We start from the raw sequence: 22334 nt of genomic DNA on the forward strand, positions 1-22334 counted from the left end.
CCATACACTAGAAACTTGGAACTTTCAACCCCATTCCCCCTCATTTTCTGGAAAGAAGAAAAGATTTAGAAATACAGTTAATAACTGATAATGCTTGTGTAACAAAGCCTGCACAAAAATCCCAAAGCACAGGGTCTGGAGAGCGTCTAGACACATCGACATGCCAAGAGGGGAGCAACACAGCTCCATATGGACAGAAGCGCCCATGCTTGGGACCCTTCCAGATTCCGCCCTATGTATCTGTTCACCCAGCTACTCATCTGTATCCTTTAATACAGCTGTTATTATATATTAAATCAGTACAGGTAAATGTCTCCTGAAGTTCTAGTTAATTACCAAACCTAAGGAAAGGGGCATGGGAAGTCTCGTTTATAGGTGGTCAGTCAGAAGCACAGGTCACAGTCTGGACTTGGCATCTGAAGTGGGGAGGGCAGAGGGGCAGTCTTTTGGGACTGAGACCTAACCTGTGGGGTGGGTCTGTGCTAACCCCGGCAGGCAGTGTCAGAACTGAACTGAAGTGTAGGACACCCAGCTGGTGTCCACAGAGCACTGGAGAACTGCTTGGTGTGGGGGGAAAAAACTCACACATTTGGAGTACAAAAGTAGTCAGTGAGTAAACAAAAAAAGTTTATTTTTTTCAGTTATGTACTCAAGCCTCCAGCATTCCATGTTATTACACTTTGGAAGAAAAAAAAAAGCCACACTGATAATAGGCATATTCTCATATTACCAGGCAATTGTATTAAAAAGTGAAGAGAGCACAACAAAATGCCATTACTTACAATGTGTGACTCCAGCCAGAGTTTGGTAGAAAGTGGGAGTATCACTATCATCAGTGAGGGTCACATATACACCTCCAGACAGTAGCCAACGAGAGAAGGTAAAAGCATCTTTGTTTAGGAGAAGCCAATTTCTAAACTTTTCATAGTTTACCTTTTCACCCTAAAATTAAAACAAGAAAACACAGGCTTAGTTACACTTAAAGATACCTCTTACTTGGAACTTACACAATTTTAAAATTGCATTTAATTGACGTTTACTCCCTTCTACTACCTATAAAAGAATAATCTACATACCATTATAGGTTACATATGTATTTGGAAAAAAAAATTGTTTTCAAATATAACTATTTCAGAACTTTTATTTGCATAAAACCTATATGCTAACTGCAAATTATTTTATCAATTCATTAAAGCACTGAATTTCTACTAAGTCACATTTTATCTGCTAAGGTACATCTTGCAATTCTTTCAATACTTAATAAAAGCAATTTCATTTGCTTTATCCTGCTTCTTCAACACTTCCATTGGTTAGAATTAGCACATTTTAATCAACGTGTATGGAATATAAATAATCTTTTAAATTTCACTGGTGAATTAAAAACTATCCAGGAGTCCCCTTCCAAAAGTCATCTCTGAAAACATACATTCACAAGTCAACTAGAATACAAAAAAGCAAGGAGGTTTCTATTTCTTTGCTTTCTTTCCAAGTACTTGTCGTGCTAAATCTGTGGAGGAAAAAAGTGTCCAGGCTGAGAGAAAAACATCATATGGCTGTGCAACTCAATCTCTTTGACTGGAAGACAAGAGTAAGGGCTAGATATTTCAATGAGAAAAAAGCAGAAGCAACCCACATAGAAATATAATGAAGAACGACACTCAAGAAGAACCTAGTAGCTATAATCCTGATGGAGCTATTAAGTGATACAAATAACTTATAACCTAAAAGAATTATGGTAGAAATAATTTCTATATTGTTAGTAGCATGCACCCCACTCCAGTACTCTTGCCTGGAATATCCCATGGACGGAGGAGCCTGGTAGGTGGCAGTCCATGGGGTCGCTAAGAGTCGAACACGACTGAGCGACTTCACTTTCACTTTTTACTTTCATGCATTGGAGAAGGAAAAGGCAACCCACTCCAGTGTTCTTGCCTGGAGAATCCCAGGGATGGGGGAGCCTGGTGGGCTGCCGTCTATGGGGTCGCACAGAGTTGGACACGACTGAAGTGACTTAGCAGCAGCAGTAGCATCCTATTAAGTACAGTAATATGCTTAGCTTCATGGTTTCAGAATATTTAACAGTACAATCCGAGCAATCAAGACAATATTGGAGGGACTTCCCTAGTGGTCCAGCGGTTAAGAAAACACCTGCCAATGCAGGGGACACAGGTTCGATCCCTGGTTATCGAACTAAGATCCCACGTGCCAAGGAGCAACTAAGCCCATGGGCCACAATCACTGAGCCTGTGTGCTGCAACTACTGAAGCCCGTGCACCTAGAATTTGTGTTCCACAACAGAGAAACTGATGCATCCCAACAAAGAAGAGCCCTCACTGGTTGCAATTAGAGAAAGTCCACACACAGCAACGAATACCCAGCGCAGCCAATAAATAAATAAGACAACACTGGAAGTCTTAGTTTTCTAAATGGAGGAATATGGCACTCAGACTTCTGCAGGGACATGAGGACATTTGCTGCATGTTTAGATGATCAGACCCATTTTCTTTCTCTACCCACATTTGGTCTACAAAGAAGGTTTACAGCATAAATTCCAAAAGCTGATGCACATTTTTACACGTTAACATCTCTGACATTGGGATAAGTCTTAAAATCAATAATACCCTTTAATTGTAACTGGTAGTTTTTTTGTTCTTTATAGTAATACATAAAAGCACATCTTATTAATCAAAAGCATCTTATATTCAGTGAACATGGTAGTTTTAATGGTTTTATGAAGCTAAGATGCTATTGTAAGATGCACCTTCATGTACCACTAAGAAAAAAACTGCCCATTATAATAGGTACTTCTAACAACTTCACAAATAGTTAATATTTAATGAGTATTTACAATGCTCTAAGCACAAATCAAAGTATTTTTATACTCATTTAATCCTCAAGCAACCCTCAAGCAATAACAGGAGATACTATTATCCCCATTTTACACATGGGAAAACGGAAGCTCTGAAAGCTGTATGTTCAAGGTTATACAGTGGCAGATAGAGAACTGAACCCAAGCAGTCTAGGCTCCAAAGTCTCTGCTTGAATTACACACTATATATGCTGCCTGGCAACTTAGTGAAATACAAAGTGACCTCTCAAATCTGCTTGCCCATTAGGATCACTCCATATAACTGGCAGTACTAAAATCCTATCTGTAAAACATGACTTTCTATGTTCTTGAGTCATGGCTCTAAATAAGGAAACAAAACGGAAATCTCCTTTTATAAACTGTCACAATAGCAGTCTAGGAAAAAACTTCCAGTTACTATAAAAGGCAATTAAAAACAAACAAACAAACTTCTGAAATTGATACATCTTTGAAGAGCAATGCAAAGTATGAATTCCCACCATGAGAATCAGCAACCAAAAAAATTCAGTAAGAAAAAAACCAGTGTAACTCCTATGTGGATTTCCTTCATCTCAAGTGACTGGAAACATGGCAACTCAGAAAGCAGGAGTGTGGCTCACATCACATGCCTTACTCAAAAAGTATGCAGGAAAATACATCAAATAGCTGAGTTAGGTAAAATTGACTCATTCAGTCTTTTTTTTTCCTTTAAACAACCGTTAAGTACCTAATGATGTAAATAGCTACATACATGAGTATCCCCAAGCCTTGGCCTCTCATTTCTTTGATCTCCTCTCTTCCAAAGACCTTGTTCTTCATATAAGACTTCCCTAGCCATTTACTACCATAGTCATTTCCTTAAAATTCTTTGTTCTAATGTCCCTTTCTCTTATAAGCTGTTCTTAACCATCCTATAACAAAATACCTATACCTGGTCATCGCCTCCCTATCACCACCTATCTCCTGTAGTCTACTTAATTTTTCTGTATAGCACTAATTATTATCTTAGTATATGTACCTGCTAGTGTGCCTAAATTTTAAGAGAACTGGGTGGCTAACCAAATTAAATCCCTGTCTATAAAATAGGAATGTCTGCATAAACCTTATTAAAATGAAAAAAATATTCTCCCCTAAAATAAGCCAAGCACTTGCTATTTCTGTGAAAAATCCAATTTATCAGGCTTGCAAAGATTAGATAACTCTTTTTTCTCCTAATAAAATTTGGCCAGCAAATTTTAGAGAGGAAAAACAAAAAACATGATCTAGTTTGTCTTAAGGTACTGAAATACCATCACAGCAACTTCCAGTCAATAAGACAACCAAAAATGCAGGAAGACAATCCTTCTAGCACCAAACATGTAGAATTGCTGAGTAAAACGTAACAGCATAACTACTACCAAAAACTGCTGAAAAGCAAGGAAGGGAAATCTCTAGGTGCTATCAACACAGAGGAAACTTAAAGCCGGAGTGATGAAAAGCTAAAGCCAGAGAGTCCAAACAAATATTAGAACCAGATATATGCACATGGCTGGAGTATTAATAATCAATGCTTATATAGTTAAGAAGGTGACTAAACTAAACTGAATAAAAACTCTGAATAAAACCAACAGCAGTGAAAGACTCAAATGACCACAAGAAATTACACAGCACTGAGTGCTGCAGGAAAGGATCAAAAACTTGTAAAAGAGCTTTATTTTGCCACCTCTTGGGACTTTTCCCATGTGAGCAGACCTCTGAAAAGAAATTAAAGAAAAATTTTCTGTTAAAGATACACATTTTCTGTTAAAGTTTTTTTTTTACAATGAAAATATATTATTTATGAAAACAGGAAAATGACCGATTTTTAAAACCCAAATATTTCACTATGCAAACCAATTTTTAAAAAAATTATAAAATGCATTTATGATAAACTAGGCATTGATGGATCACAGAGGTCACCTACAGCTCAAGGCCAATGAGTGCTATTTCTACGTGCTCATGATGAAAAGCAATGAAGAGCACCATAATTGAAGCAATGCTCAGGTGCTTGCAGGATCACCTGTGAGAGTGTGTGTGTACGCTGGTGTGAGAGTGGGGGAGTATGTTTCATTACACCATAAGTAGAGATAGTTGTCTTTACAGTAGAACTGGGAATTTTCAGATTCACAAACATAGCAGTAGTGTGGGTCATGGACCTTTGAGCCTAGCACACAAATCGTTAAAAAACTTCAACCATTAAATACAAAAATGTCAAGAATATGCCGCACATAAACATCTATTCATCACAGCTAAACTCATTTTACAACTAAGATTTAATACTCTGTCCAGGTAGGGATGCAATGTAAATCTTTAAATGTACCTCTGAGAAACACTTCCTGAGTGTTTCTGGGACTTTACCATCCACCACATGAAGCATTCTTTCCATTTCTTCCCGTATAACATAGCTCCCGGATTCACTTGCAAAAAGACTAAAAATGTCTAGGAAAAAGAAAGAACGAATTAATTTTATCATAGATTAAACGTACCCTGGTGGATGTAGGGAGGAAAGAGAAAGGTAACAATTATTGGGTGACTACTAGTGTTAAGCATTTTATAAATATACAATTATCCCTTAAAAAAAAACCAATGTTAATTACAACAGCAACGTGGTATCTTTTCACATACCAAATTTGCAAAAAATGTTTAAGTGTGACAATACAAAGTGTTAGCAATAAACTAGGACAAACTGGAACTCTTATATACTGTTAATGAATATATATTACTGTAACACCTTGGAGAGTATCTTGCCAAAATGTAAAGATGAAGATTTATGCTAGAAGTTCAATTTCTAGGCAGCTCCACCTCCACTTGTGAAAAATTCTCATGCATATCTGCATGAAGTACAACATACACTGAAGCAATCTTTGTAATAGCAAAATTTAGGGGGGAAAAAAAAGATAAATGTCTACCAACAAAAAAATAGGTAACCTGAGACACACACACAATGAAATACTATACAGCAATCAGAATAAAGGACTTAATGTTCTAACTGAGTAAATATCAATAATCTTCAGTACAAAAAGCAAACTGATAAATCTGTATAGTATACCATTTATTTGGCTTGGCCATGATCTTTAATTCTGTAAAAAAAAAAGAAAAAAAGATCTGGGACAAATATGACACAATGGTAAGAAATAATAAAGTTGGGTAGAAGTATTTATTATGTTTGAAATACTGCTGTTAAGGGTTGAACTGCATCCACCCAAAAGATATGCTGAAATCCTTATCTCCAAGCACCTGAGAATTTGAATTTATTTGGAAACACAGGTGATAGAAAGAAGAGACATTCCACTCCTCTGAAGGCCCACTGGGTTCCTTGCCTGCCCACCCACATGCCATGGCTGATTCCATTAGGGGAATCTCTGCTGGAAGGCTCTGGCCATCTGTTATGGATTAAATTATATCTCCCCCCCACCCAAAAAAAATGTTGGAAGTCTTAACCCCAGTACTCATGAATATGACTTTATTTGAAAAAGGGTCTCTGCAGATAAAATCAAATTAAGATGAGGTTTTTAGGCTGGGTCCTAATTCAATATGACTAATTATAAGAACAGAAGACAGAAACAGAAGAAAGAAAGCCATCTGATGAGATCGTGAGAGTGGAGGGAAGCAACTGGCAAGTCAAGGAACACCAAGCACTGAGGGCTACCACCTGAAGTTAGGAAAAAGGAAGGATTCTTCCCTGCAGATTTCAGAGGGAATAAAACTCTGCTAATATCTTAATTTTGGACTTCTCCTGTACAATTCTGCTCATATCACATGCTAGCAGGGTAATGCTCAAATCCTTCAAGTTGGGCTTCAGCAGTACGTGAACCAAGAATTTCCAGATGTACAAGCTAGGTTTAGAAAAGGCAGAGCAATCAGAGATCAAATTGCCAACATTTGTTGGATCATGGAGAAAGTAAGGGAATTCCAGAAAAATATGTACTTCTGCTTCAACGACTACACTAAAGCCTTTGACTATGTGGATCACAACTCAGCAACTAAATAACAACACAAATTTGTTGTTTGTTGTTGAGTCACTAAGTCATGTCCAACTCTTTGCGACACCATAGACTGTAGCAAGCCAGGCTTCCCTGTCCTTTATTATCTCCTGGAGTTTGCTCAAACTTAGGTCCATTGAGTCAGTGATGTTATCTGACCATCTCATCTGCTGCCCCCTTCTCCTCTTGCCCTCAATCTTCCCTAGCTTCAGGGTCTTTTCCAATGAATTGGTTCTTTACATCAGGTGCACAAAGTATTGGAGCTGCAACTTCAGCATCAGTCCTTATAATGAACAATCAGGGTTGATTTCCTTTAGGATTGACTGGTTTGATCTCCTTGCAGTCTAAGGGACTCTCAAGAGTCTTCTTCAGCACCACAGTTCGAAAGCATCAAAATTATCTGGCACTCAGCCTTCTTTATGGTCTAACTATCACATTTGTACATGACTACTGGAAAAACCAGAGCTTTGACTATAAGGACTGCTATTGGCAAAGTGATGTCTCTGCTTTTTAATACACTGCCTAGGTTTGTCATGGACAATTGCACTCATTTCACATGACAGCAAGGTAATGCTCAAAAATCCTTCAAGCCAGGCTTCAACAACACATGAACTGAGAACTTCCTGATATACAAGTCGGATTGAGAAAAGACAGAGGAACCAGAGATCAAATTGCCAACATCCACTGGATCACAGAAAAAGCAAGAGAATTCAAGAAAAATGCCTACTTCTGCTTCATTGACTATGCCAAAGCCCTTGACTGTGGATCACAACAAACTGTGGAAAATTCTTAAAAGAGATGGGACTACCAGACCACCTTACCTGTCTCCTGAGAAATCTGTATGCAGGTCAAGAAGCAACAGTTAGAACCACACATGCAACAATGGATTGGTTCAAACTAGGAAAGGAGTATGTCAAGGCTGTATGTTGTCACCCTGTTTATTTAACTTATATGCAGAGTACACCATGCGAAATGCCAGGTTGGATGAATCACAAGCTGAAACTAAGGATTGCCAGGAAAAATATCAACCACCTCAGATATGCAGATGATACCACTCTAACGGCAGAAAGCAAAGAGGAACTAAAGAGTCTCTTGATGAGAGTGACACAGGAGAGTGAAAAATCTGATTTTTAAAACTCGACATTCAAAAAACTAAGATCATGGCATCTGGTTGCATAGCTTCATGGTAAATAGATGGGGAAACAGTGGAAACAGGGACAGACTATTTTCTTGGGCTTCAAAATCACTGTGGATGGTGACTGCAGTCACAAAAGGAAAAGACACTTGCACTTTGGAAGAAAACCCATGACGAAAGACTACAACAAATACGTACATGTGAAAAGTGTGTGGTTTTCTCCTGTTAATCTGTCTTATATCAACTTAATTATTAAATCAGCCAAAGAACCTAGAAAGGAAGTTTTTTCTGCTCTTTCACAGTACTTATTCCTTCCTACTGTCAAGCAATATTCTACTGCTGGTTATATTACACTTTGTTTATGATAAATGCATCAGTTGATGGGCATTAGGATTGTTTCCATTTTGTAACCATTATGAACATGCTGTTATGAACTTTTTTTAAATGAATATATGATTTCAGTTTCCTTGGGTATATATCTAGGAATGAAATTGAAAACTCAATGTTTAACAGTTTGAGAAACTGCCAGTTAGCTTTCCAAAATGGCTGCATTATCTATCTTACACTTAAGTGGTATCTCACTGTAATTTTACTTTACATTTCCCAAATAACTACTTATGTTTAACATTTTTTCAAGTGCTTATTGGCTATTTGTATATCTTCTTTGAAGAAATATCAGTTCAAATCCTTTGACAGTCATCAAAATTTTGAGGTAGATTATTCTGTACATAAATGTAGTATTTTAACATTTCGAGATAATAAAAGTACTTACACTTTGCTTTCTCTTCATCTCTGCCTCTTGTAAGAAGGACAAGTCCAACTATTAAGTTATTGAAGTGCAGTCCTTTGGATGTTCCACCAAAAGAACAGTAAATCACCTAGGAGAAAATAAATGGTAAAGCCAACCTTAGACATTTCAGTTGTTGAGGAATTTGAGGCTGGTATCATCACCTTTAATAAATCTTATCTACATCTCCAAACAAGGTCCTGGTAAACTTTGGTGCAATGATGTTAAACTTCTCCCTCATCTTCCTCCTTCATACCTTGTTATCACACTCAGTTAAGAACATACTGTGTCCACCCTGAAGTATATGCACCACTGGCTGACACGCTGAATTTTCTTTCTCTTGGGAGTCCTCATCAAAATCCGAAAAGATAAGTTCCTTCCCTTCAACAGTCCCAAAATGTGATAAGAATTCTGACCAGAGAAACTCCTTCAACTCTGTTAAATGTCTACACATCATTTTGATTTGAAAAATCAACATTCTGTAAGTAGATGTTCAGAAATACAATGGCAACTATACTATAATATATAAAAGCACCTAATTAACATGCTGCTGCTGCCGCTACCACTGCTGCTGCTGCTGCTGCTGCTAAGTCGCTTCAGTCGTGTCCGACTCTGTGCGACCCCACAGACAGCAGCCCACCAGGCTCCCCCGTCCCTGGGATTCTCCAGGCAAGAACACTGGAGTGGGTTGCCATTTCCTTCTCCAATGCATGCAAGCGAAAAGTGAAAGTGAAGCCACTCAGTCCTGTCGGACTCTTTGAGACCCCATGGACTGCAGCCTACCAGGCTCCTCCATCCATGGATTTTCCAGGCAAGAGTGCTGGAGTGGGTTGCCATTGCCTTCTCCGAAATATATTCAACTTTTAAGTTAAAAAAAAAAAAGAAAATAAGGACATTTTTATACTCTGAAAATTGAATATTATAATAATCAGAAATAAAGAAGAAAAGCTATTCATAAGAAAGTGACACTAACAGCAGTCACATAAATTCATTTATTCAACAGTTCTGTGTTGAGAGCCTAGTGTGATACTGTCATATAACAAACGCATTTTGGTCTTCTGCCAGGTTCCAAAAAATACAATGCAAGAGCTTCTAAAATCTTTGGAATTCCCAGAGTGGTACAAATGAAAGGCAACCCACTCCAGTATTCTTGCCTGGAGAATCCCAAGGACAGAGGAGCCTGGCATGGGGTCACAAGAGCTGGACATGACTTAGTATAAGGTGACCCTTGGCGGGTCCTTACAAAGCTTTAGAATGGGCGCTGGTAGTCAGAGGAACTAATGATATGATTAGAGGGTTAGAACTTTCAGCCCCACTTTCCAGAGTCAGGGAAGGAGCAAAGGGGTGAAGACGGAGCTAATCACCACCATGCCTACGTAATGGAACTTCCAGAAGAAGCCCTAAACTATGGGTATGTTGGTGAACATATCATGGTGCAAGAAGGATGGAACACCAGGACAGAGAAGTACTGTGCACCATCTCCTTCCGAACTGTCCCCCCGCCCCCACGCTATCCGCCATCCCATGCATCTCTTTCCATCCGGCTGTTTGTGAGTTGTATCCTCTATAGTAAACTGGTAACAGTAAATAAAATGCCTTCCTGAGCTCTGTGGACCCTTTCTAGCAAATTACTGAATCCCAGGAGGGATACATGGGAACCCCTTACCTACAGATGATTGGTCAGAAGTAGAAGAAGTTGGGGACCTGAAACTGGCATCTTCTGAAGTGGGGGGCAGACCTGGGCGTCTGCCTAACTCTGGGTAGTTAGTATCAGAAATGAATTGATTTATAGGACACCCAGCTGGTGTACAGAGAGTTGGAGAACTGATTGATGTGGGGAAAAAACTTCACACATTTGGTGTTAGAAGTGCTGTGTGGTTTAAAAAAGAAAAAAACCTGACCTAGTATCTGCCAAGAAGAATTTGTCATTAAAATACATGATTAAAAGATAATTCAAGGAATAAAACTTAAAGAGTCAACATATGAAAATACATATTCATTAAATGATATTTATAAATATATTTAATAACACTATGACAGCTGATGCTAAAAACTGTGTGTCTACAGTGCCACTGATAGCAAACTCAGCAAAAACTAGCATAGGGAGATGTTTCCAAATCAGAATATACAAAACATAAAAAGAATGCAACAAGCATATTTTGTAGAATAACTATTTTGAGTTGGCCCCTGCATAACCAGGGGAAAAAGTGATAGTCCCTCATTCATGTCCAACTCTTTTGTGACCCCCATGAACTGCAGCCCACCAGGCTCCTCTATCCATGAGATTTCCCAGGCAAGGATATCGGAGTGGGTTTCCATTTCCTTCTCCAGGGAAGCTTCACACCCCAGGGATCAAACCTGGGTCTCCAGCATTGCAGGCAGGTTCTTAACTGTCTGAGCCACTAGGAAGCCCAAGAGGAAGGTACCCTCTATCCCTAAGGGAGGGTCAGGAAAACATCATAGCCACAGACCTTTAAAAGACCCCTACCATTTGGCAAGAGGCAGAATCAGTGAGAAAGTCTCGCCTTCCAAGTTGCAGAGACATAAGGACCGCCTAAAACTGAGACAGCAATAGGACAACAGAGAACCCCCCACCCTGGTACCCCTCACCCACCTCCACCACTGTGCTAGCAAACACTGGGCAATCAATAACAGCAGTCTACCGCTGAAGGAGAGGGAAGAGTGTGGAGAGATCTTCTCTGAGGTACGGTACCAAAGAGAAAATAAGATCAAAAGTTAAAGGTAGAGCAGACATGACAAGTCTCCCCTGGCAAATGGGCCTCTAATCTAAAAGAGGTAACCTTAGTGTGGGATTTGAAGCCTGCAGTGTGCACTGTGGGTAGTCATGACAACACACTAAACCCAGCTCAACTAAGACCAGACTGACTCAACTACTCATGCGGAAGACTCCGCCAGGCTAAGTACTGTTTAGCTCAAGTCTCTGCTGTCCTATATAAGACATCTATCTTCCCACCACAAATTACAAGTCACACAAGGAAGCAGAGAAAACCCCAAACCTCACATACTGACAAAGGAAAAACATACAAATAGAGTTTTATAAAGCTCTGGGATGGCTCAACAGCAAACTTGTCAGGCTCAAGTTAGAGATTATCCAAACAAAACACAGGGGAAAATATATGGAGATGGGAGGGAACAAAACAGAAAATCCAAAGGCTGTGAGAAAATACCAAATGACTTAACATACATGCAACTGAAATTCAAGAAGTAAAAGAGAATGGAACAGAATAGTTGAAAAGATAAAGGTTGAGAATTTTCCAAAACTAATAAAGACACAAAAACTATAAGCAAGGTGAAAAAACTATAAGCAAAGTGAAAAGACAGCCTTCAGAATGGGAGAAAATAATAGCAAATGAAGAAACAGACAAAGGATTAATCTCAAAAATATACAAGCAACTCCTGAAGCTCAATTCCAGAACAATAAATGACCCAATCAAAAAATGGGCCAAAGATCTAAACAGACATTTCTCCAAAGAAGACATACAGATGGCTAACAAACACATGAAAAGATGCTCAACATCACTCATTATCAGAGAAGTGCAAATCAAAACCACAATGAGGTACCATTACACACCAGTCAGGATGGCTGCTATCCAAAAGTCTACAAGCAATAAATGCTGGAGAGGGTGTGGAGAAAAGGGAACCCTCTTACACTGTTGGTGGGAATGCAAACCAGTACAGCCGCTATGGAGAACAGTGTGGAGATTGCTTCAAAAACTGGAAATAGAACTGCCATATGACCCAGCAATCCCACTCCTGGGCATACACACCGAGGAAACCAGATCTGAAAGAGACACGTGCACCCCAACGTTCATCGCAGCACTGTTTATAATAGCCAGGACATGGAAGCAACCTAGATGCCCATCAGCAGACAAGGAAGCTATGGTACATATACACAATGGAATATTACTCAGCCATTAAAAATAATTCATTTGAATCAGTTCTAATGAGATGGATGAAACTGGAGCCCATTACACAGAGTGAAGTAAGCCAGAAAGATAAAGACCAATACAGTATACTAACACATATATATGGAATTTTAAAAGATGGTAACGATAACCCTATATGCAAAACAGAAAAAGAGACACAGATATACAGAACAGACTGGGACTCTGTGGGAGAAGGCGAGGGTGGGATGTTCTGAGAGAACAGCATGGAAACAAGTATACTATCAAGGGTGAAACAGATCACCAGCCCAGGTTGGATGCATGAGACAAGTGCTCAGGGCTGGTGCACTGGGAAGACCCAGAGGGATGGGATGGAGACGGAGGCGAGAGAGAGGATCGGGATGGGGAACACATGTAAATCCACGGCTGATTCATGTCAATGTATGGCAAAACCACTACAATACTGTAAAGTAATTAGCCTCCAACTAATAAAAATAAATGGAAAAATAAAATAAAACAAAGACACAAAACCACAGATATAAGTTGTTCAGAGAACAGGTAGGACAATCACAGTTTTAACTCCCCAAAACCAGCTAGACAAATCATATCCAAACTATTCAAAGCAAAAGATAAAAAGAAAACCTTTAAGGCAGCCAGAGGAAAAGGGATGCATTACATTGAGAAAAACATTTCTCATCAAAAACTACATAAACCAGACAACAGTGGAATGACAATTCTAAAGCAATTAAAGACAGAAAAAAAAAGGTGAGAATCCTATTCCCAATGAAAATACCTTTTAAAAAGAAAAAGTAGACTTTTTCAGGAAAATAAAAACAGAGAAGCAAAAGTATACTACATAAAAGGGTGAAAGAAAGTACTTCAGGTTGAAGGAAATAAGTTATCAAACAAAATAACTGTTTCAACACAAAGAAAAATGAGTAGGAAATAGAATAAATGAAAGTAAATATGAATTTCCTTATTTTTCACTGGTTTAAAAGATAATTGGCTGGCTAATGAAATAAAGAAAGTGAAAGTTGCTCAGTCATGTCCGACTCTCTGCGACCCCATGGACTGCAGCCCACCAGGCTCTTCTCTTAATGGGATTCTCCAGGCAATAATACTGGAGTGGGTTGCCGTTCCTTTCTCCAAGGGATCTTCCTGACCCAGAGATTGAACCCAGTCTCCCACACTGTAGGCAGATTCTTTACCACCTGAGCGACCAGGGATGTCTGGTATTAATCCAAGTGCTTTGCTTCACCAGTATTAAGCCTCAAGATGATTCCACAGGGAAGATATTACTGGTGTCCCTATTTTATGGCTGAGAAAAACTAGAGCCCAAGGAGACTGAAATAACCTTTCCCAAGTCATACATCAATGAAGCAGCAGGGTCTAGATTGAAACCGAGGTTCCTAACACTGAACTCTTAACCCCTTCACTGTTCCACAGTACCATTATACACATTCTCTAGCATATAAAATGAAAAATATCACCAGCAAGATGTATACCATTTTGATCAAATATAATGAAGATTAAACAAAAGAAATTTCAAAGTATTCACAAACCCCATCTACAGACACTATGTTTTTGGCATCCCTTTCTTTTCACTTTAACTTGATAATGTGGTCACTTCACTGGCTTTTATACAACGACAGCAAAGTCGTAAAAGTAAACTTAACCAAGAAAGTCTGAGTAAGATATGATTTTTCAGTTTTGCAAGTATCTGTAAATTGTAGATTTTGTTTTGAATACATCTGGATGGAATGCTGGAATGAATATAGTGGTCCCTCATGCCCAAAATATAAGAACAGCAATAACTTTCTAAAACCACAAAGTTCAAAAGTTCATTTAACAGATGATGAAAGCAGGTCCAAGAAAATTACCATATCCCCTGAATTCTAAGATGAATGTATTTTCCACCTTCTATTAATGTTCCAGAAATCATTATGCATCTAACATTAAATGTGTAATATCTTTCTTTCACTCTGCAGAAGTTATTTTTATATCAACAGTCACCTTATAACTGACAATACTCTAACATTAATGAAATATTAAGTGCCGCGCTCATTACACTGTCCTTAGGATCCACTAAGAGAGGCTGTACAGGATAAGCAAGGGTATTTTGATGCTACTTTTGAAAAGGCACATAAGTGTTAACTTATTACTATAATCTGTTATAAGATCTTTATTTTAAAATCCCTCTAATAAGTTTCTCTTATTAAAATTAGCTATTAAAATGAAGAAGAATAAAAAACATATTTTCTTAAACATTTGGTAGCCCTTAACATCTGGATTGAGACTTTGGCATACTGTTACACTAATATGTAAAATTGACGCTTATGGTAATGATCTCACTAGCCTCTTTTCAGACAATGATATCATCCAGTAAATAATATGATTAGTTGAAAAGACTGGGGAATTAGCCTGCATTTTAAAAGAGAAAGACTTATACTATAATATACGAAGAACTTAACCCTCTCCATATCGTTGGTTAAAAAGGCAGATGTACGTAGGTGTCCAGTGTAAAAGAAAGACTGTGTCATGTTTCAACTGACGTTCTACGATCCTCGTCCTCCTTTTAGCATCTTTTGGACATAAAGTACAAGGATACACCACTATTCCTAGGGGAAAGCAGTAAGTGATGCAAATTGTTTCATAGCATTGCTTTTGGGGTCAGGCATTCCTGAGTTGAAGCCAGGCTTTACTAATTTACCAGCTACGTGATCTTGGGCAAATCACTGAACTATCTGAGCCTTAGTTCCAGTCCTATGAGGCTATGTGTCACATGTCTTCTCATTCTAGAACCCAGGTGGAAGAGCGGCCCCTGTGTGAGAAAGGCTACTCTTAGGGCAGAAGGCAGACTGGAGCCTGACTCCATTCTGTTTATCAGTAAGAATTAACTCAGCATTGATGAGCTCATGGCTTCTCCCCTGGATACAATTTTTCCTGAGTAAACACTATTACATTTTTTAAACGATTTTGATTCACAGTCAAAAGAGCCAAATTAATACCTTCAAATTTTCATTCGTTTTATATAATTTTCAAGAGAATCAAACTTTTCCATTTAAATTTTTAATAGATATTTGATTGTCAGCTCGGTTTTATTCATATCAAAAGTTTCTGAACTATCAAATCTAGTCTTCTTACATCAAATTTAGCTGATCTAAGTTTGTTAATGAAAAATTGATTTTTCTAGAAATGTCTAAACAACAACAAACTCTTAACTGTGTGCTTGAATAAAAACAAAAGCAACCTGCAATGCTCACTTCAGCAGCACATATACTAAAACTGGAGTGATACAGAGGAGATGAGAATGGCCCCTGTGCAAGGATGACATGCAAATTCATGCCAGGTTTCATACTACGGCATCACTTATAAGTGGAATTTAAAACATGACACAAGAAATTCCCTGACAGCCCAGTGATTAGGACTCCATGCTTTCAATGCTGAGGACCCAGGTTCAGTCCTTGGTTGAGGAACTGAGATCCCACAAGCTGCACAGTGTGGCCAAAGAAGAGATTTTAAAAAATAAAAAACATGACACAATGGACTTATTTATGAAACAGAAACAGACTCACAAAAACAGGAAACAGACTTGCGGTTGTCAACAGTGGGAGGGGAGAAGGTTTGGATTGGCAGTTTTGAATTAGCAGATGCAAACTATTACACATAGAATGGATAAACGACAAAGTCTTACTGTACAGCACAGGGAACTATATTCAATGTCTTGTAAAAGAATATAAAATAGTGTGTGTGTATAGAATCACTGTGCTATATACCAAAAACTAACACAACATTATAAATCAACTATATTTCCATTACAAAAAAAAATTTTATAAGTAGCTAAATAAAATTTTAAAACTTGTTACAGCTTATTCTTAATTTGATATGAAAATATTGTCTCTCTCCACAAGATACTTTTAAAATATAACACATAATATCATTATCACAACTAAAAAAAACCCTCTCTTCCCAAATTCCTATGTTGAAACCCAGTAATGGGACTTTCAGGAGGTGATGCGGGCAAAGCCCTTATCAGTGGGACAGGTGGTCTTTTTTTTGAAAATTTATTTATTTTTGGCTGCCCTGGGTCTTGGTTGCTGAGCAGGCTTTCTCTTGTTTCAGCGAAGAGCAGCTACTCCCCCGTCACAGGGCTTCTCTTTGTGGCGGCCTCTCCTGTCGCAGAGCACGGGCTCTGGGACGCACAGGCTTCAGCAGCTGCAGCATGTGAGCTCAGTAGTTGGGGTCCTCAGGGGGATCAGTACTCTCATAAATGAGAGACCTCGGAAAGCTCCTTTACCTCGTTAGCCACTGGAGGACACAGCAAAAAGATGGTCATCTATGACCAGAAGTGGGCCCTCACCGGATACAGAATCTGCAGGCACCTTAATCCTGAAATTCTCAGCCTCCAGAACTATGGGAAATAAACTTCTGTTTATAAGCTACCCAGAATATGGTATCGTTATAGCAGCCTAAAAATGGACTGAGACAAATACTAACAAAAATTCCTGAGTATCATCAAATATCTAGTTAGTATTCAAATTTCTCCTACTATCTCATTTTTTTTTTTAACTTAAGATCTAAAATACATAATTGATTGCTAGTCTCTTAACTCTGGATCTGTAGGCTTTCTTTCTCTCTCCCTCTCTTTTTCAACACAATTTATTTGCTGAAGAAACAAAGACATCTGTCCTGGGGAGTTTCCCAAGGTCGACATTTTGATGACTGTATTGTCTGTCCTCTGTATTTCCTGTAAATAAGCAGTTAGACCCAGAAAACTGATCACGTTTAAATTATATTTTTTGGCAAGAACCATCTCCCAGTTGGTGCTATTGTATTTTCATCAGGAGAGACATAATGACTTCTTATCACTCTTTTTGGTTACCCTGAGATGCACTTCTTTTCCTTCATTAATCAGTTTTTAAAATATCCCAGCATCTTTCAGAGGTATCTGTGCAGAAAGAAGAAAATAAAGACTACCTGAGACTGTTACCCTTAAATCCGTTTTCAAGTTTGGCCCTTGACTGGTATCTGTGAACTTGGATTTTGGGGAGACTTCCTGAATCTAACTGTTCCCTAAATGTTAAATGAGGTTAACTGCCTAAACTGTTTATGAAAACAATGTGGTTTATGCTCAACATCTGCTTTCTTTTGGAAGTTTGGAATTTTGGCCTGTGGTAAGTAGGTGTCCAGGTGACCAGCTCCAATAAAAGCCTTAAGCAATGCATGTCTCTCTAAAAAGCGTCCCTGGTGATAACATTTCACACCTGTTGTCACAACTTACTGCTAGAGAAACTAAGTATATCCTCTCCAGAAGAGGAATGGAAGAAGCTTACACCTGGTCTCCTCCAGACTTTGCCCCATATTCCTTCTCTCTTTGCTGATTTTGCTTTGTATCCTTTTGTGATAATGAATCAGAATAGTTGAGTATGACTATGCTCAGTCCTAGGAGCCCTTCCTGTGAATCATGAATCTGGGATTGGTCTTAGAAACCTGTATCCAAAAGGGGTATTTATTTTCTTTTGCACTTTTTATTTTGTTGGGGTATAGGTGATTAACAATGTGTGACAATTTCAGATGAACAACAAAGGAACTCAGCCACACATATACACGTCTCCATTCTCCCTTAATCCCCTTAAAAGGGGTAATTTTTAAAATATATTTGATATGTTTCCATCTCCTTACACTCATACTTCGTTTAGCCATGATCAATTTCCCTATCCTTTTGTAGAGGAAGACTGTTCTTCAAATTGGCTCCTGAATCCATTTTTTATGACTCTAAGTACTGTCTGACACTTTCCTTCCTTTCTGGTACAAGATGTTCTAAGCTCACTTTATAAATTTCCTGACCCAAACCTAGAATCAGACATTTTCCCAAGCAGCCTGGTTCTTTTAACTGGAAAGTTCTATTTAGAGATCACAATCAGGATACTAAGGGTGCTTGCTGCTTGGGTATTATTGACTGTTTCTCAAACTTTTCAGTGGACAGATCTAGGAAAGTAAAACCCAGAATAATGTATACTAATACTCCCACATATATACAATCTTTTCCATTTCATCTCCAACTACGTTAATGATTGCATTTGATAGATTAAATATTTCAATATTAACAATGTTTCAATGTTCCTTTCTAGAGGACATTACTGAACTAAGGTAACAGAGAAGTAGGATAACAAGAAGATAATTCTAAATAATAACTTCTAAAGGGAATCTAGGGATTTCCCTGGTGGTCCAGTGGCTAAGACTCGGTGCTCCCAATGCAGGCAGCCCGAGTTCGATCCTTGGTTGGAGAACTAGATCCCATATGCCACAACTAAGGGTTCGCATGCCACAAATAAAGATCCCGCATGCTGCAACTTAAAGAACACAAATGCTACAATGAAGATGGAAGAGCCCGTGTGCCACAACTAAGATCTGGCATAGCCAAATAAATATTTTCTTTTTTATGCTCTGAGAACATAAAGCATGAGAATACTGGACCTAGATATTTGTAAAAGAGACTTCTGATGCTTTCATAAACATAGTTCCCCTTTCCTTGGGGACATAAGGCATGGAGACATTTCCTCCATGCTTCTTGCAGATGAACAGGGCTGTGTAACGACTTCTGGCTAAAAGGTTATATAGAGAAATGACAGTCACCACTTTTGGGCCAAGTACCTAATTGCATGAGTAACCGAGCATGCCCTCCATTACTCCACTACTGACTTACAGAGCTCTTTCTGATATGTTAAGTGCCAAAGATTTGACATTGCCAACCAAAGCCACTAATTCAAAAAGACACACGTATCCTAATGTTCACAGCATTATTACAATAATGCTTCCAAGATATGGAAGCAACCTAAGTATTCATTAACAGATGAATGGATAAAGATGTGGGGTGTGTGTATATACCTACATATACACAATGGAATGCTACTCAGCCATAAAAAAGAATGAAGTTTTGCAATCTGCTACAACATGGATGGACATGACTGAGTGACTAACCACGAACCCATGCCAGGAAGATCTCACATGCCACGGGACAACTAAACCCAGTGCTACAACTACTGAGATTGTGCTCTGGAGTCTTAAGAGCCACTGCTAACGAGCCCATGTGTCAAAATTACTGAGGCCTGCACACCCGTGCTCTGCAACGAGAGAAGCCATGGTAATGAGAAAACCAAGCACCGCGACAAAGAGTAGCATCTGCTCTCAGGCAACCAGAGAAACGTCTGCACAGCAACGAAGACCCAAAGCAGCCATAAATAAATAAATAAAAATTTCAAAAAACGCAGTTGCACATTCAAAAAACAAAATGCTTCAGTCTGCTCTATTTCTTTATGCTTCTGCTAGATCTTAAAGATTGCAATAAATCTTTTAGTGCTTCATACATTACAGACAACAAATATTTTTTGAATTATTGAGTGCTCTTAAGAAAATAGACATTTCACCCCAGTATCCAGGTTTTTCAGCAGCTAGAGTCCCATTGTGCAAACCTACTTTCCATTAAAATGTTACAAGAAATTAGGAGTAGATTCATGGGACATACTAATAATTAAAATACACAAGATCCTAGACAATTTTGAAGTTCCTAAAGTCCATTCCCTTTGTCCGAATGTGAACTCTGAATTCAGTGTTGAAACCACACATAGCAGTAGTCTAAGATTTCTATCTTCGTGTATGCTCAGTTATGTTGGAGTCCTTTGAATCCTATGGACTGTAGCCACCAGGCTCTTCTATCCATAGGATTTTCCAGGCAAGAATGCTGGAGTCGGCTGCCATTGCCTTCAGGGGATGTTCCCAAAACAAGGCTCGAACCCCCATCTCCTGCATCTCCTACATTGCAGGTGGATTCTTTACCGCCTGAGCCATTGGGGAAGCCTTGTATTACTTATAACCCATTACTTCAGGAAACTCAAGTGATTCTCTGGCTGCTTAGGATCAAAAGAACTAATGACATATATCCTTCTGTTTATGCTGTCTTAAAGGAAAGCTGAAATTACACAAAATATAGTCATTTGGGAGTTTTAAAAGACTGGCAATTTTTCACTTTGTATGTTTTGCTTATTATCTGTCTCTCCTGAGAAAAACGTAAGTTATACAAGGGGCAGGGATTCTATGTGACTATTAACTGCTATTCAGCACTCACTATTCCTCTTTATATAAATGATATTAGAAAAACACATTTTCAAAGATAATTATAATAGACAAATCATTTGTTTTCTCCTTAAGTAGTTCCTTTTAGATTAAATTTATACCACTTGTTTTTACTTCAAATGATTTTGAATCTTATACAGAAATCTTAGCAAAATCAATTTTAGACTTGAATTAATCTTATGCTTCAGATTCTCCTGCAATGATGAGATGAATGTTTAATTTGGAAAAATAAACAATTTATAGCACTGGCAAAAGGTCAACTTGACATATTCTTTGATTTACCATAACATAAGAAGCAACTATTTTCAAGTGAATGAAACAATCTTCTAATAATAACTGAATATATCAATTCTTATATTTTTCTACACCTATTTTGAAAAAGGATTCAATTCAAATCTCTATAAAAGCAAATTTTTATGAGAATTCCCTTAAGGTCCGGTGGTTAGGACACCAAGATTCCACTGGAGGGGGCCCGGGTTTGATCTGTGGTGGGGAACTAAGATCCAGCAAGCAGCACTGTGTGACCAAAAAAAATTGCTTACTTTAAAAAAAATTAATGTGGAGGAACTCCCTGGTGGTCCAGTGGTTAAGAATCTGCCTGTTTATGCAGAGTGCAGAGAACAAGTGTTAAATCCCTGGTCCAGGAAGATCCCACGTGCTGCAAGGCAACTAAGCCCATGCACCAGAACTACGGAGTCTGAACGCCTATAGCCTATGCTCCTCAAGAAGAGAAGCCGCCGCATGAGAAGCCGTCATACCCCAGGGAAGGGTAGCCCCCACTCACGGCAACTAGACAAAGACTGCACACACAACAAAGACTCAGTGCGGCCAAAAAGAAAAACAGAAGAAAAAACGCTGAAAATTAAAATTTAAAAAATATGTCAGTCAGTTCAGTTGCTCAGTCATGTCCAACTCTTTGTGACCCCATGGACTGCAGCATCCCAGGCTTCCCTGTCCTTCACCAACTCCCAGAGCTTGCTCAAACTCATGTCCATCAAGTTGGTGATGACATCCAACCATCTCATCCTCTGTCATCCCCTTCAGAGGACATACAATGAAGACTGAGTGCAGCCAAAAACAAAAAGAAAACCAGACGAAAAAAAGCTGAAAAGTAAAATTTTAAAAAATATCTTTCCCTTTAAGAGATCACATAAGAGTAAACCAATTTCTTCATATACTTAGCTATAAAGCTAGCCTAGAAGTTATAAAAAGTTAATTACAGTCCATATTATGACAAAGATCATGTTCCAGAAAATTAAAATGGTACAATGATTAAATTAACTAATAAGAATTAAGATGAACATGCTGACTTTATTTAGGAAAGTTTTTGACAAGGTCTCATATCAATAACAACACATTTTAGATAATAAATTGTGGACTGAATAATTAAGAGTTAGGGTCATGCAAATCTCATTGAAACTCAAATACAAAAGAGTGTTGATTAAAATTCTACATCTTTTTGGAAAAAATAGGTCTAAAGAAGTGCCAACCTGCCAACTATTAAACACTTCTTGTTGGAGATGACT

The 22334-nt window shown here is 38.4% G+C and overlaps 1 protein-coding gene and 1 non-coding gene across 2 annotated transcripts in view; one reads left to right on the forward strand and one right to left on the reverse strand.

Annotated features, from left to right (window-relative positions):
* USP32 (ubiquitin specific peptidase 32) overlaps nt 1-22334 on the reverse strand; it is a 191785-nt gene that overhangs the window by 84653 nt on the left and 84798 nt on the right. Inside the window, exons 3-5 of the mRNA XM_065908924.1 lie at nt 8757-8862; nt 5187-5305; nt 783-942 (exon numbers count right to left, since the gene is read on the reverse strand). Of these exons, the coding sequence (XP_065764996.1) occupies nt 783-942; nt 5187-5305; nt 8757-8862 (385 nt within the window). The remainder of the gene's footprint in view (nt 1-782; nt 943-5186; nt 5306-8756; nt 8863-22334) is intronic.
* On the forward strand, nt 15931-16037 carry LOC136150398 (U6 spliceosomal RNA). Its single transcript, XR_010659829.1, has one exon. It is a non-coding gene; the product is annotated as a U6 spliceosomal RNA (small nuclear RNA).

This window comes from Muntiacus reevesi, chromosome 18, assembly GCF_963930625.1.
Source record: "Muntiacus reevesi chromosome 18, mMunRee1.1, whole genome shotgun sequence".
Taxonomy (NCBI): Eukaryota; Metazoa; Chordata; class Mammalia; order Artiodactyla; family Cervidae; genus Muntiacus; species Muntiacus reevesi.